This window comes from Salvelinus sp. IW2-2015, linkage group LG18 (genome assembly GCF_002910315.2).
Source record: "Salvelinus sp. IW2-2015 linkage group LG18, ASM291031v2, whole genome shotgun sequence".
Classification (NCBI taxonomy): domain Eukaryota; kingdom Metazoa; phylum Chordata; class Actinopteri; order Salmoniformes; family Salmonidae; genus Salvelinus; species Salvelinus sp. IW2-2015.
Window position 1 is genome coordinate 19,432,146 of NC_036858.1, and position 14,634 is coordinate 19,446,779.

At 40.5% G+C, this 14,634-nt stretch overlaps 1 protein-coding gene across 1 annotated transcript; it reads left to right on the forward strand.

Annotated features, from left to right (window-relative positions):
• The first annotated feature begins 8,440 nt into the window (after nt 1–8,440).
• Nucleotides 8,441–10,588, forward strand: LOC111977673 (elongin-B-like). The gene is made up of 3 exons (XM_024007218.1): nt 8,441–8,569; nt 9,901–10,009; nt 10,476–10,588. Exons 1-3 carry the CDS (start codon nt 8,447–8,449, stop codon nt 10,586–10,588), a joined length of 345 nt encoding a protein of 114 aa, XP_023862986.1. The 5' UTR covers nt 8,441–8,446.
• The last annotated feature ends 4,046 nt before the right edge of the window (nt 10,589–14,634 follow it).

Here is a 14,634-nt window from a genome sequence, read left to right on the forward strand (position 1 = left end):
CAACGTGCCATTGGAACACAGGAGTGATGGTTGCTGATAATGGGCCACTGTACGTCTATGTAGATATTCCATAAAAAATCATCTGTTTCCAGCTACAATAGTCATTTACATTAACAATATCTACACTGTGTTTCTGATCAATTTGATGTTATTTTAATGGACATTTCTAAGTGACCCCAAACTTTTCAACGGTAGTGTATATATATTCTAGGCCTATAGCCTAACACTAGACCTATAGGCTATGCCTACTAGGGTTGAGTATGTTCCCGCTATTTTACAAATGTTCCATCCCTAGAAAACATCACTTTTCTCCTTGGTAACCCGGTATTTCTGGCCTAAACCGGAAGTGTCATTCAAAAGCAATATAAAGCATATAAATAGGTCTATGTCTGGATTTGATTAGTGCTTTAATCGAAAATTCAAGCCTGATGTTACCTGAGCCTGATGAGCCATACATTAAATACATTTAATGAGCCCAGGTCCAAAAAAGCCCAAATGATTGTGCCGTTATCCAATAGGCTACATAGATAATATTTGTTACTACTAAACATTATGCAAAACAGAAAAACAGAAAAGCCCATAGATGTAGCCAGCTGTGTGGTCTCTTGGGTAAATAAATTAAACTTGTTCTAGTATGCTAATCTTTTTGAGTGTGAACTGTATTACTGTACTGTATTGTATTATACTGTATTATATGGAGGGGAATTACACACATCCTGTTGTTTAAGCATGGTTGTGGACGTTTTTGTTGTTTCTCTATAAAAAAAAGTGTGAAACTTGAAAAACAATCAAAATCTCAAACCTGGAAAGAGATAACGGAATTAGGCCAAAAATAAAACCCATTTTATATGTTCCTGGGTTAGTTTACATATTTTGGCAAAATAAAAATGAACTACAGTAACTGTTGGCATTTAATTTTTCCCGCTGTACTGAAACCGAACCATGACCCCAAAACAGCAATACCTACCGAACCATGGGTTTGGCGATCCATTACATCCCTAGACCTACTGCACAAACCTCATTCCTACAGAACTGTTTTTATTAGGTTATTGTTGTATGGCATAAGTCATGTTAAAAACATCTGAGTGGTAGATCTCGGCTTACTTTTTGACTGCTAAAGGGATCTTGACTAATAAAAAGTTGGTGACTGTAATGAACACGATGGGAGACAGAGACCTGGTTTCAAGCGCAGGGCGCAGAAGGTATTTATTTGTAAAGGACCACAGGAGGAGGCAGGTAGCTGGTTCCAGGGGCAGGCAGAAGGTAATGCACAGGGGTCCAAAAAAGACAACAGTACAGGCAGGGAAAAGGCTAGTAACGTCATCCGGGAGATCAGGCAATAGGTTGATAACAGGAAATTCGATAGGCTAAGGTACAGGCAGGGAATAGGGAAAAGGCATCGTTAGTGAGGCAGGCAAAAACTATCATACACGGGAGGATTAAATTACGGGGGAAAAACAGAGCTCCGAATAGTGTGTCACAAAACAAAAAATAGCTCACAATGTTGGGGTGCAAAGAACTGAACTAAATAGTGTGTGATAATGACATACACGTGTGTGAACAGGGGATCAGAATTCAGGTGATTGGGATCTGGAGAGTAAGCTGCGTTCAGGGGATCTATGTGTGACCACCATTTGCCTCATGCAGCGCGACACATCTCCTTCACATGGAGTTGATCAGGCTGTTGATTGTGGCCTGTGGAATGTTGTCCCACTCCTCTTCAATAGCTATGCAATGTTGTGTACAGATCCTTGCAACATGGGGCCGTGCATTATCATGCTGAAACATGCGGTGATGGCGGCGGATGAATGGCATGATGACAATGGGCCTCCGGATCTCATCACGGTATCTCTGTGCATTCAAATTGCAATCGATAAACACACAGTTTCATCAGCAGTCTGGGTGGCTGGTCTCAGACGATCACGCAGGTGAAGAAGCTAGATTTGGAGGTCCTGGGCTGGCGTGGTTTCATGTGGTCTGTGGTTGTGAGGCCGGTTGGACGTACTGCCAAATTCTCTAAAACAACTTTGGAGGCGGCTTATGGTAGAGAAATGAACATTCCATTATCTGGCAACAGCTCTGGTGGACATTTCTGCAGTCAGCATGCCAATTACACGCACCCTCAATACTTGAGACATCTGTAGTATTGTGTTGTGTCACAAAACTGCACATTTTAGAGTAGCCTTTTTTATTGTCGCCAGCACAAGGTGCACCTGTTTAATGATCATACTGTTTAGTCAGCTTCTTTTTGTTGTTTTTGAATATTACATTTTTGGATTTTCCAATTAAGAACATTCAAAACTAAAATGAGAAGACAGACAACAATATAACAAAGTTACAATAACATTAAAGACAACAGACACAAATGTAAATGCAAAAAAATATATTCAAAGAAGAGACATATTGTCACCATTAGTAGGCTACATATTATACATTAAGTGTGAAACATTACATGAGGATTATACAGAGATGAAATGAATGTGATGTGAGGGGAGATTCTCCATATAATCAATAAAGGAGTTGCCAAATTCTGTAAAATGTCTCTGACTTATTCTTCAAGGTTTAAGTGATTTTCTCTAGTGGGATACAACTATTAACAACTATTAACTTCAGATAGCACATTGCAACTGGCAGGGGGGTATCTGATTTCCATTTCAAGACAATACATTTCTTGGCAATCGCTAGCAAAATTTCTGTTAGCTTTATAGTATGACTTTGCCTAAGATTGGAATTAGTAAAGTTACCCAGTAGACAGACTTCAGGGTCTAAAGGGAATGCAGCCCCGTGAATTGAGTATACGGTATCGCATACCCCTTGCCAGAAACTGTGTAGTTTTGAACACTACCAAGTGGAATGAAGGAATGTTCCTTCATCTGAGCCACATCTAAAACACAGGGAGGAGTTACCAGGATTGAACTTGTGCAATCTAGATGGGTTGATATAGAGCGGATGGAGGAAATTAAACTGGATCTGTCTGTATCTGGAGTTCAATGTGGATGTAGCACCATCCCTGCATAGGCCACTCTATAGTCCCTCTTCAAGATTAATACCCATATCTTTTTCCCATCTAAGTTGTTTATCTAGCTCAGGCAGTGGTAATCCTGACATGCGAGCATCACAAACAAGGGAAATGGCAACTGCTCAGCATCTGACCGTAAGGCGCTACAGAGGGAAGTGTGTACAGCCCAGTACATCACTGGGGCCAAGCTTCCTGCCATCCAGGACCTATATATTAGGCGGTGTCAGAGGAAGGCCCAAAAAATGGTCAAAAACTCCAGTCACCCAAAACATAAACTGTTCTCTCTGCTACCGCACGGCAAGCGGTACCAGAGCGCCAAGTCTAGGTCCAAAAGGCTCCTTAACAGCTTCTACCCCCAAGCCATAAAACTGCTGAACAGCTAATCAAATGGCCACCCGGACTATTTGCATTGACTCGGTGACCGTAATCAAAGGTCAGTTTGTCCAGGCTAACCCTAGGAGTTTTGCCGTGCCAGATAAACCATCTGGTTAGCTTGTCGAGAGAGTAAAAGATTGCTGCGGGCACAGGGATTGGGGAGAGATTGAAATCTGGGCAGAACATTCGTTTTAATTACATGAATTCTACCCAGTGGAGTGAGAGGCAAGTCCATCCATTTACACATGTCACCTGCCACCTTTTGCAACAAGCCGGCCAGATTGAGTTTATAGAGGTTCTTCAGGTTATTATGTGAAGCCCATAGGCGACCATCTAAAATAAATCTTATGCTTGATGGTCAAAGACAGACAACGGTAAGATTTCGCTCATATTAAACACAGTTCTCAATCATTGGTCATTAACATGATCTACAGTGGCTTTGCGAAAGTATTCACCCCCTTGGCATTTTTCCTATTTTGATGCCTTACAACCTGGAATTAAAATAGATTTGGGGGGGGGGTTGTATGATTTCATTAACACAACATGCCTACCACTTTGACGATGCAAAATATTTTATATTGTGAAACAGACAAGAAATAAGATTTAAAAAATGGAAAACTTGAGCATGCATAACTATTCACCCCCCTAAAGTCAATACTTTGTAGAGCCACCTTTTTGCAGCAATTACAGCTGCAAATATCTTGTGTATGTCTCTATAAGCTTGGCACATCTAGCCACTGGGATTTTTGCCCATTATTCAAGGCAAAACTGCTCCAGCTCCTTCAAGTTGGATGGGTTCCACTTGTGTACAACAATCTTTAAGTCATACCACAGATTCTCAATTGGATTAAGGTCTGGGCTTTGACTAGGCCATTCCAAGACATTTAAATGTTTCCCCTTAAAACCACTCGTGTTGCTGTAGCAGTATGCTTAGGGCCATTGTCCTGTTGGAAGGTGAACCTCTGTCCCATGCTCAAATCTCTGGAAGACTGAAACAGGTTTCCCTCAAGAATTTCTCTGTATTTAACACCATCCATCATTTCTTCAATTCTGACCAGTTTCCCAGTCCCTGCCGATGAAAAACATCCCCACAGCATGATACTGCCACCACCATGCTTCACTGTGAGGATGGTGTTCTTAGGGTGATGAGAGGTGTTGGGTTTGTGCCAGACATAGCATTTTCCTTGATGGCCCAAAAACTCATTTCATTTTAGTCTCATCTGACCAGAGTACCTTCTTCCATATGTTTGTGGAGTCTCTCACATGCCTTTTGGCGAACACCAAACGTCTTTGATTCTTTTTTTCTTTAAGCAATGGCTTTTTTCTGGCCACTCTTGCGTAAAGCCCAGCTCTGTGGAGTGTACGGCTTAAAGTGGTCCCATGGACAGATACTCCAATCTCCGCTGTGGAGCTTTGCAGCTCCTTCAGGGTTATCTTTGGTCTCTTTGTTGCCTTTCTGATTAATGCCCTCCTTGCCTGGTCTGTGAGTTTTGGTGGGCCGCCCTCTTTTGGCAGGTTTGTTGTGGTGCCATATTCTTTAAAAAATGTAATAATGGATTTAATGGTGCTCTGTGGGATGTTCAAAGTTTCTGATATTTTTTTTATAACCGAACCCTGATCTGTACTTCTCCACAACTTTGTCCCCGACCTGTATAGAGAGCTCCTTGGTCTTCAATGTGTCGCTTGCTTGGTGGTGCCCCTTGCTTAGTGGTGTTGCAGACTCTGGGGCTTTTCGGAACAGGTGTATATATACTGAGATCATGTGATACTTAGATTGCACACAGGTGGACTTTATTGAACTAATTATGTGACTTCTGAAGGTAATTGGTTGCACCAGATCTTATGTAGGGGCTTCATAGCAAAGGGGGTGAATACATATGCATGCACCACTTTTCCGTTTAAATATATTTTTTGATTTTTTGAAACAAGTTGTTTTTTTCATTTCACTTCACCAATTTTGACTATTTTGTGTATTTCCATTACATGACATCAACTAAAAATCAATTTATAATACAGTTTGTAATGCAACAAAATAAGAAAAACGCCAAGGGGGGATGAATACTTTTGCAAGGCACTGTAAAATCAAGTTTACAAACACTGTGCCTAAACCAAACGAAACACCAAACACTGTGCCTAAACCAAACTGATCTTTGTTTCTGGCCATTTTGAGCCTGTAATAGAACCCACAAATGCTGATGCTCCAGATACTCAACTATTCTAAGGAAGGCCAGTTTTATTTCTTCTTTAAACAGGACAACAGTTTTCAGCTGTGCTAACATAATTGCAAAAGGGTTTTCTAATGATCAATTAGCCTTTTAAAATGATAAACTTGGATTAGCTAACACAATGTGCCATTGGAACACAGGAGTGATGGTTGCTGATAATGGGCCACTGTACGCCTATGTAGATATTCCATAAAAAATTATCAGCTACAATAGTCATTTACAACATTAACAATGTCTACACTGTATTTCTGACCAATCTGATGTTATTTTAATGGACAAAAAATGAAATTTTCTTTAAAAAATAAGGAAATGTCTAAGTGAACCAAACCTTTGAACCGTAGTGTACAGTCATGGCCAAAAGTTTTGAGAATGACACAAATATTAATTTTCACAAAGTCTGCTGCYTCAGTTTGTATGATAGCAATTTGCAAATACTCCATAATGTTATGAAGAGTGATCTCTTTGCCATGCAAATGAACTGAATCCCCCAAAAACATTTCCACTGCATTTCAGCCCTGCCACAAAAGGACCAGCTGACATCATGTCAGTGATTATCTCGTTAACACAGGTGTGAGTGTTGACGAGGACAAGGCTGGAGATCACTCTGTCATGCTGATTGAGTTTGAATAACAGACTGGAAGCTTCAAAAGGAGGGTGGTGCTTGGAATCATTGTTCTTCCTCTGTCAATCATGGTCACCTGCAAGGAAACACGTGCCGTCATCATTGCTTTGCACAAAAAGGGCTTCACAGGCAAGGATATTGCTGCCAGTAAGATTGCACCTAAATCAACCATTTATCGGATCATCAAGAACTTCAAGGAGAGCGGTTCAATTGTTGTGAAGAAGGCTTCAGGGCGCCCAAGAAAGTCCAGCAAGCGCCAGGACCGTCTCCTCAAGTTGATTCAGCTGTGGGATCGGGGCACCACCAGTACAGAGCTTGCTCAGGAATGGCAGCAGGCAGGTGTGAGTGCATCTGCACGCACAGTGAGGTGAAGACTTTTGGAGGATGGCCTGGTGTCAAGAAGGGCAGCAAAGAAGCCACTTCTCTCCAGGAAAAACATCAGGGACAGACTGATATTCTGCAAAAGGTACAGGGATTGGACTGCTTAAGACCTGTCTCTTATACACATCTAGATGTGTATAAGAGACAGCCGGAGAAGACAAGGTGAGCGCTACCATCAGTCCTGTGTCATGCCAACAGTAAAGCATCCTGAGACCATTCATGTGTGGGGTTGCTTCTCAGCCAAGGGAGTGGGCTCACTCACAATTTTGCCTAAGAACACAGCCATGAATAAAGAATGGTACCAACACATCCTCCGAGAGCAACTTCTCCCAACCATCCAGGAACAGTTTGGTGACGAACAATGCCTTTTCCAGCATGATGGAGCACCTTGYCATAAGCACCTTGCCATAAGGCAAGATAACTAAGTGGCTCGGGGAACAAAACATCGATATTTTGGGTCCATGGCCAGGAAACTCCCCAGACCTTAATCCCATTGAGAACTTGTGGTCAATCCTCAAGAGGCGGGTGGACGAACAAAAACACACAAATTCTGACACTCCAAGCATTGATTATGYAAGAATGGGCTGCCATCAGTCAGGATGTGGCCCAGAAGTTAATTGACAGCATGCCAGAGCGGATTGCAGAGGTCTTGAAAAAGAAGGGTCAAAACTTGATGCAAATATTGACTCTTTACATCAACTTCATGTAATTGTCAATAAAAGCCTTTGACACTTATGAAATGCTTGTAATTATACTTCAGTATTCCATAGTAACATCTGACAAAAATATCTAAAGACACTGAAGCAGAAAACTTGGTGGAAATTAACATTTGTGACAGTCATACAGTACCAGTCAAAAGTTTGGACACACCTACTCATTCAAGGGTTTTTCTTAATTTTTTACTATTTTCTACGTTGTAGAATAATAGTGAAGACATCAAAACTATGAAATAAYACATATGGAATCATGTAGTAACCAAAAAAGTGTTAAACAGATTCTTCAAAGTAGCCACCCTTTGCCTTGATGACAGCTTTGCACACTTGGAATGCATTTAAATTGACAGGTGTGCCTTTTTGTGCCATTTGTGGAATTTCTTTCCTACTTAATGTGTTTGMGCCAATCAGTTGTGACAAGATAGGGGTGGTATACAGAAGTTAACCCTATTTGATAAAAGAGAAAGTCCATATTATGGGAAGAACAGCTCAAATAAGCAARGAKAAACGACAGTCCATCATTACTTTAAGACATGAAGGTTAGTCAATCCAGAAAACTTCAAGAACTTTAAAGGTTTCTTCAAGTTTAGGTATACCCTTTAGATTCTTCAAAGTAGACTAGAGCCTCCATAGTTTCTGTGCAGCAGCCTGAACGTTTTACATCCCTACTGAGTGTAGTTAGTCAGTAACAGTAGACATAAGACAATATTGTGTTTGTCAGCCTAAATTGTATGGGCTGTATCATGTATCATGAGCCATAATTGGGTCACTCATAATGCTGAAATAACTCTCTCCAGGCTTACTAAATGCTAACTTGTTGATGTGCACTGTATTTGTGTGTATACTTAACAAACACCTTCTCCTGTGGTGTATTCATTACGCAGATTCTGTTGCAAAACATTCTGTCTGTTGCAAAACGTTTTGCAACAGAAACCGTTTACTCCAAACTTCTTTTTTTTTTTTTAAATTGGACAAATTCAGGTAGGTCCCTCACAGTTTCGTTCCGTTTGCTCTGTTTGCTTCCGTTTGGCTCATGAACGGTAAACRGTTTGCATTGCAAGACGTAATTAATACACCCCTATTCTTTCCTCTCTCTCAGGATGTGTTCCTTATGATCCGCCGTCAGAAGACCACCATTTTCACAGACGCCAAAGAGTCCACCACCGTCTACGAGCTGAAGCRCATTGTCGAGGGAATTCTCAAGAAAGAGCCTGAGGAACAGAGGCTCTTCAAGGTATCACAGATTCTACCTTGTAGTGAGTTGGGTTGAGGTGGAGTTACGTGATTGTTAATGCACTACACCTGCTCGTCCAACATCTCATTCCAAAATCATGGGCATTAATATGGAGTTGGTCCCCCYTTTACTGCTATAACAGCCTCCACTCTTCTGGGAAGGCTTTACACTAGATGTTGGAACATTGCTGCAGGGACTTGCTTCCATTGAGCCTCTTGAACATTAGTGAGGTCGGACACTGATGTTGGGCGATTAGGCCTGGCTCGCAGTCGGCATTMCAATTTATCCCAAAGGTGTTCAATGGGGTTGAGGTCAGGGCTTTGTAGGCAGTGGTGTAAAGTACTTAAGTAAAAATACTTTAAAGTACTACTCAAGTAGTTTTTTGGGGTATCTGTACTTTACTTCATTATTTATATTTTTGACTACTTTTACTTCACTACATTCCTAAATAAAATAATGTACTTTATACTCCATACATTTTTCCCTGACACCCAAAATTACTCATTACATTTTGAATGGCTAGCAGGACAGGAAAATTGTCAGATTCATACACTTATCAAGTGAACATCCCTGGTCATCCCTATTGCCTCTGATCTGGCATTGCTCAYAAATTGTTTGTCGGGAGCTTCATGAAATGGATTWMCATTTCATGAAGCTCCCGACAAACAATTMTTGTGCTGACATTGCTTCCAGAGGCAGTTTGGAACACGGTAGTCAGTGTTGCAACCAAGGAAAGACGGTTTTTATGCGCTACACGTTACAGCACTCGGCGGTCCCGTTCTGAGAGCTTGTGTGGCCTACCACTTCGTGGCTGAGCCGTTGTTGCTCCTAGACGTTTCCACTTCAAAATAACAGCACTTACATTTGACCAGGGCAGCTTTAGCAGGGCAGAAATTTGACGAACTGACTTGTTGGAAAAGTGGCATCCTATGATGGTGCTACGTTGAAAGTCACTGAGCTCTTCAGTATGGGCCATTCTACTGCCAATGTTTGTTTATGGAGATTGCATGACTGTGTGATTGATTTTATACACATGTCAGCAATGGGTGTGGCTGTAATAGTCGAATCCACTAATTTTGGCCATCTAGTGTGTTTTTGTTAGCTATATTATTTTTCAAGAGGGATCTCCATCTCACCAGAAAGTTAACTTCTCTAACTTATATCAAATGTGAGCTAGCCTCAGTTTAAACAGTCAAGTAAATGTTTTTAAAAAATCTGCATTTGGGTCCACCACCAACAGTGTCAGATTTAGTCATCACTTTACAACATAATTTAGTGTCTCATGACTTTCAGTAACATTAGCAAATGTAATCATTTCTTTCTTCCCCCAGGATGACCAGTTGCTAGAAGACAGTAAAACTCTTGGCGATTGCGGCTTCACCAACCAGACTGCAAGACCTCAGGCCCCAGGCACTGTTGGACTGGCTTTCCGAATGGGTGGTACATCCATTTACACTAACTACTCCTCCAGCTACTTTACTGTCACCAGTCCCAGTGTAGTCCCCCTCCATTGGATTTGGATTAGTTATGCAAGATTTGAGAGCTTCAGTCTCCTCTGGTTTTTAAATATTCTTATCTAACAAGGTACAGGCTTACAGGGTGCTTCCGAACAAAATGCGTTTAAAAAACAGCAACTCGATWGTTTTCAATGAGATCAGTACATTTGGGGAAGGCCTAGGATTGTGTTGTGCTGTCCTTCAGGAAAGTTGGGGACGTTAAGGATCTTCCAATTGAAAACGAAGATTAGATATAGACAGGTGTGCTATGACTGTTTGATTAGTCAGTTGACCAGTGAATGAATTTGCAGCTACTACTGACCACTTTTTCAGTCTGTTGTCCTCAGTAGGCTGTAATGTTAGTACGCTGTGTTATTGAGCCCCCTTTCTTTCTCCCCTCCCCTCTTCAGATGAGATGTTTGAGCAGCTGCAGGTGGAGGCATTCTCCAGCCCTCCAGAGCTCCCTGACGTCATGAAGCCCCAAGACTGTGGCAGCACTGCCAACGAACAGACTGTGCAGTGATGRAGGGAGGCATGGAGGGATCGGGGATGGGAGAGGGCTGTCTACAAAAACAGCCAAGGAGGTATAGGTGGCAGGGTAGAGAATATGTACCATAATTTTGGGTTAAGATGGGATGGGGCATGTGTAACCAAACCAGGTTACTACCAACCACCTTCACCTTCACCTTAACCGAACACTCCTGGATCCCTGTGAATGCTTTGCAAACAGCAGTTACTTTATGATAAGAACCCCCCTTCCTTGCTCCCCAGCCTTCTTGTCGGGTGCACCATTCTGTTCAAACACATTGGGAATGAGTCTGACACATGAGTGTCAGGCTCAAATTCTCTCATTTGAATGAGTGACACTGTTGGTTTTGAGTGTGACTATGTCTGTGTGTGTGTGTGTGTGTGTGTATGTGTGTGCAGGGTGTGAAATTAACTTTTTGGTCCACCAGCCGTAGTGGTTGGTGGATGCCCGAATTTTACCAGCCGCTCACATTTTTCACCAGCCACATTTCCCCCTGAAAAAAATATAAATCACAGAAAAGACTGTACCCCATCATGCTTTCACAACTGTAGCGTTGAAATTCTATTTTCCAGAGTTGACACGCATATTCACACTTAAATGTTTTTTTTACATGTGGGCTTTGGATTTAGAAAAGAAAAATGCACTCAAATGCTCTGTATGACCACCCGTCAATGTGTCTGGTAAGAATAGACATTATTCCAGGCAATGCCAAACTACCAGCATGTGGTTGGTGTTAATTTACCACCCTGTATAAGTGTTAGATAATTATTGTTCTTACTATTACTATTCTTAAAGGAAAAATCTACCCAAAACCGCAAATTCATATAATTTACAGTGTTAAAAGAACACTATGTGAGAACAATATTTTTCATTTTGTCGTTATAATAAGGTTGGTAGCAACAGGTGAAAATCGTTGTGKAAATCTGTTGCAGCTCAAGTCGACTACAAAACACCCAATGGAATGGTCTCTATGGGCTGGCTACAGTAGCTAAGTAGGTAGGTAGGTAGCTAGCAAGCAAGCAAGCAAGCAAGCAAACGTAGCTACGTACAATAATAACAAAGTCAATATCAGCATGTGAAGTAGCTAGTTATCTGTAAATTCGCCTTAACAAACTGCACTATCAATTTAGGAGTCTACAATCTCACCATGTTCAACATGCAGATCGATGTGCCTCACTGAGGTCTGACATTCGCAACGGCACCATGCAATGTTCCCTGGACTGAAGAGGCAGACAAATATGAGAAATGTGCTGGACCCTCTTAAATTACACATTTCTCGAGGTAGGATTTTTGCTAAATTATGATCAGTGGTTCATTTAAGAGAAGACTACCCCTTGCGTTATGACATCGGGAAGTATTGAAATCTGACGTATGATAGATGTTTTCGCGATCTGAAAGTCATATTCCTATTAACTTCCAGTGTAATGAGAGCGGCTTTATCGCAATGCTATGTCTTACCGGTCAAATTTCTGCCTGCTTGAACGGAAATAGCTCAGATACACAAGATAACATGAAAAGACCCTGGTAATCGATAGAACATCGCTCAGAGATGCACAAAAACATTATAACATTCAAAATGGGTGAAACTTTCCTTTAAAATGGCAAAGTGGCATTTGTGTTATCAATGTACTAGAAAAAAATGTGCATGGGTTAGGAGTCAAACGTTAAAACGTGCAATCATGCATGAGAGAATACCATTGTAAAGAACAAGAAAAAAGACTAACGCTAAAATCTCCACCATCGTATAGTCTTTCATCATAAATTATCTTCATGTTCCCCAGTTCTCTTCTCTGGGTCACATTCAAAATAGTAAAATGTTGTGGAACGGTTGCAGATAGAAATGTCATGAATAGATCTGACGTGATTGCTTATTTTACACAAAGAGCAGCATGTTTGTTCCACATCATATATTCTTATCTGAACACTCCACAATGTTGTGTTACGCTAAATGCAGCTCAGGTTAAGCCAGTTCCAATGTGCTTTTCTGAATAGATTTCTTTCCACACTTAGACCTGGAAGGAACACTCCTTTACACTGTAAGGTAAATGCTGTTCTCCTTCATTATAGCATCGTTATAGCTTATTTTATGTAATGTGGAAATTTTCAGCCCCTTCACTCTTGTTTGTTTGCACTGAGACCAAATGCTTGGAACTCCTGGACTAAGCAGGAGAACCGGTTGGTTGAGGATGTCTTTTTGTGACATTTAAAACAAAATTTAGCAAAAGATGGTATCAGCATTGGACTGGTCTTTGGGGTGGGCATGCCATACATCAGGTCAYGTGACATCAGTTTCCCCCCAAATGAAAAGACATAGACTGTAACTGTGAGCTTAAATAAATATTTGTTTATTTTTTAAAACATGTTGGTTGCTCTATTCAATTGACAGTATTTCAGTGTTTATATAACTTACTAGTGGTATACCTAATACATGACTAACATTTAGTTGAGGAATGTCATTGTAAACATAGTCAGTCATGCTCATTGCTTAGTCAATTCAGAATTGAAATATTGCTTTTTCAATGTTTTTGGTCACATCCACTATTGAGGAGAGGAGTGAAATTCTCAGTTCTGTAGCAACAATTCCTGTACTTATTCCTTGTGAATGAAGCTTGACATCTYTAACCAAATGTGTTTTCTAGATTAGATTAAATGAGTGTAACTGTCACAATTTTTATCCTGGCAGACACGATGTGAAGGACACCAATTGGAAATAGATAGTGCACATGCGCAACAACACCACTTCACAGCTACATCATTACCGTTAGTTTGGCGCTTGCCAAAAATCTAAAATGTTCTATCCCAAATATGGACTAGGAATGTAAAAGGTGACCTCATTTGTCGGGGAAATGGGGGGGTTGTAACAAGTGGTGTATATAAAACCTGGATTGCGAATACTATGTATTTGCCAATCAGAGGTTTTGAAGGCAACGGTCGGCCATATTGGCACTCCCCAGAAGAAGGAATTCTCCATTATTTCAATTAAATGARCAAAATAACATGTATTTAAGTAAAAAATTATAATAATTGTAGTGGGGACAACAACATAACTTTTTTTTAAAGTATACTATAAGGAAATTGTTTTTATATTTGTTAATTTTTTATTTATATGTTTAGCTCAGAGAATATACTTTGAAAGTATGCATTAAGGTGTCTATAATATAATAAACGTGTCAAAAACAAATGTTCACATTAATTAATGCATTTCTATTGCTTMCAAAATATGTTTTACGCCGTTAGGRGAGTGCCAAGATGGAGGCGTGGTGGCTTCAAAGCATCGCCCTCTGGTTGTCATCTAGTGTGTATATATAACGCATTGGTTGTAACCGCAGTAATTTAACTACGCCTTCTCCAGTCTGTGGTACCAGTAGGCATAATACAGGAAGAGAGTCGTGGAGGAAAAGAAACGGGACGCCCTTTTTTTATACTCGCATAGTTAGTAGATAACGGAATCCAAAAAGTTATTCGGGGCTAACGCAGACAATAACCCTGTTACAGAGATAATATATCCAGCCATACCATGGACGTTTGACGACCTAGATCCAATAGAATAAACCATCCACTACAAGCTGATGCTGATCATATTAATCTTTTCTCACATCAAGAGGAAAAAAAGCTAATTTCAGAATTTACCATGGATGATTTGGGTATGTATTGCAAATTGACCCTCTTTGAAACATTGTAGCTACGTGCTCCGCTATCTAATGKAATTGAAGAACGATGGTTGGATTACTGAGGCAATGAAAAAAGTAACATTTTAGTTTTTTTGAAAGAGATCCATCTTTGCTGGAATTTGGAGCAAAAGTAAATGGACATTGAAATGGAATAGTTTAGAAAACAATGTTTTCTTATAATCTATGATAATAGATAGGAACAWGATTAGGTATAAGATAGTACCTATAAATAGTACGATGTTTGAAAATGCATCTGGGGTCCTATTCCTATTAATCAAGCAACATTTTACTTATAGCAGGTCAYTTTAGACTTGAAAGAAACAGCCCTTATCCTCAAGTCTTTGTTATTGTGCCTATAGAGTCAGCTTT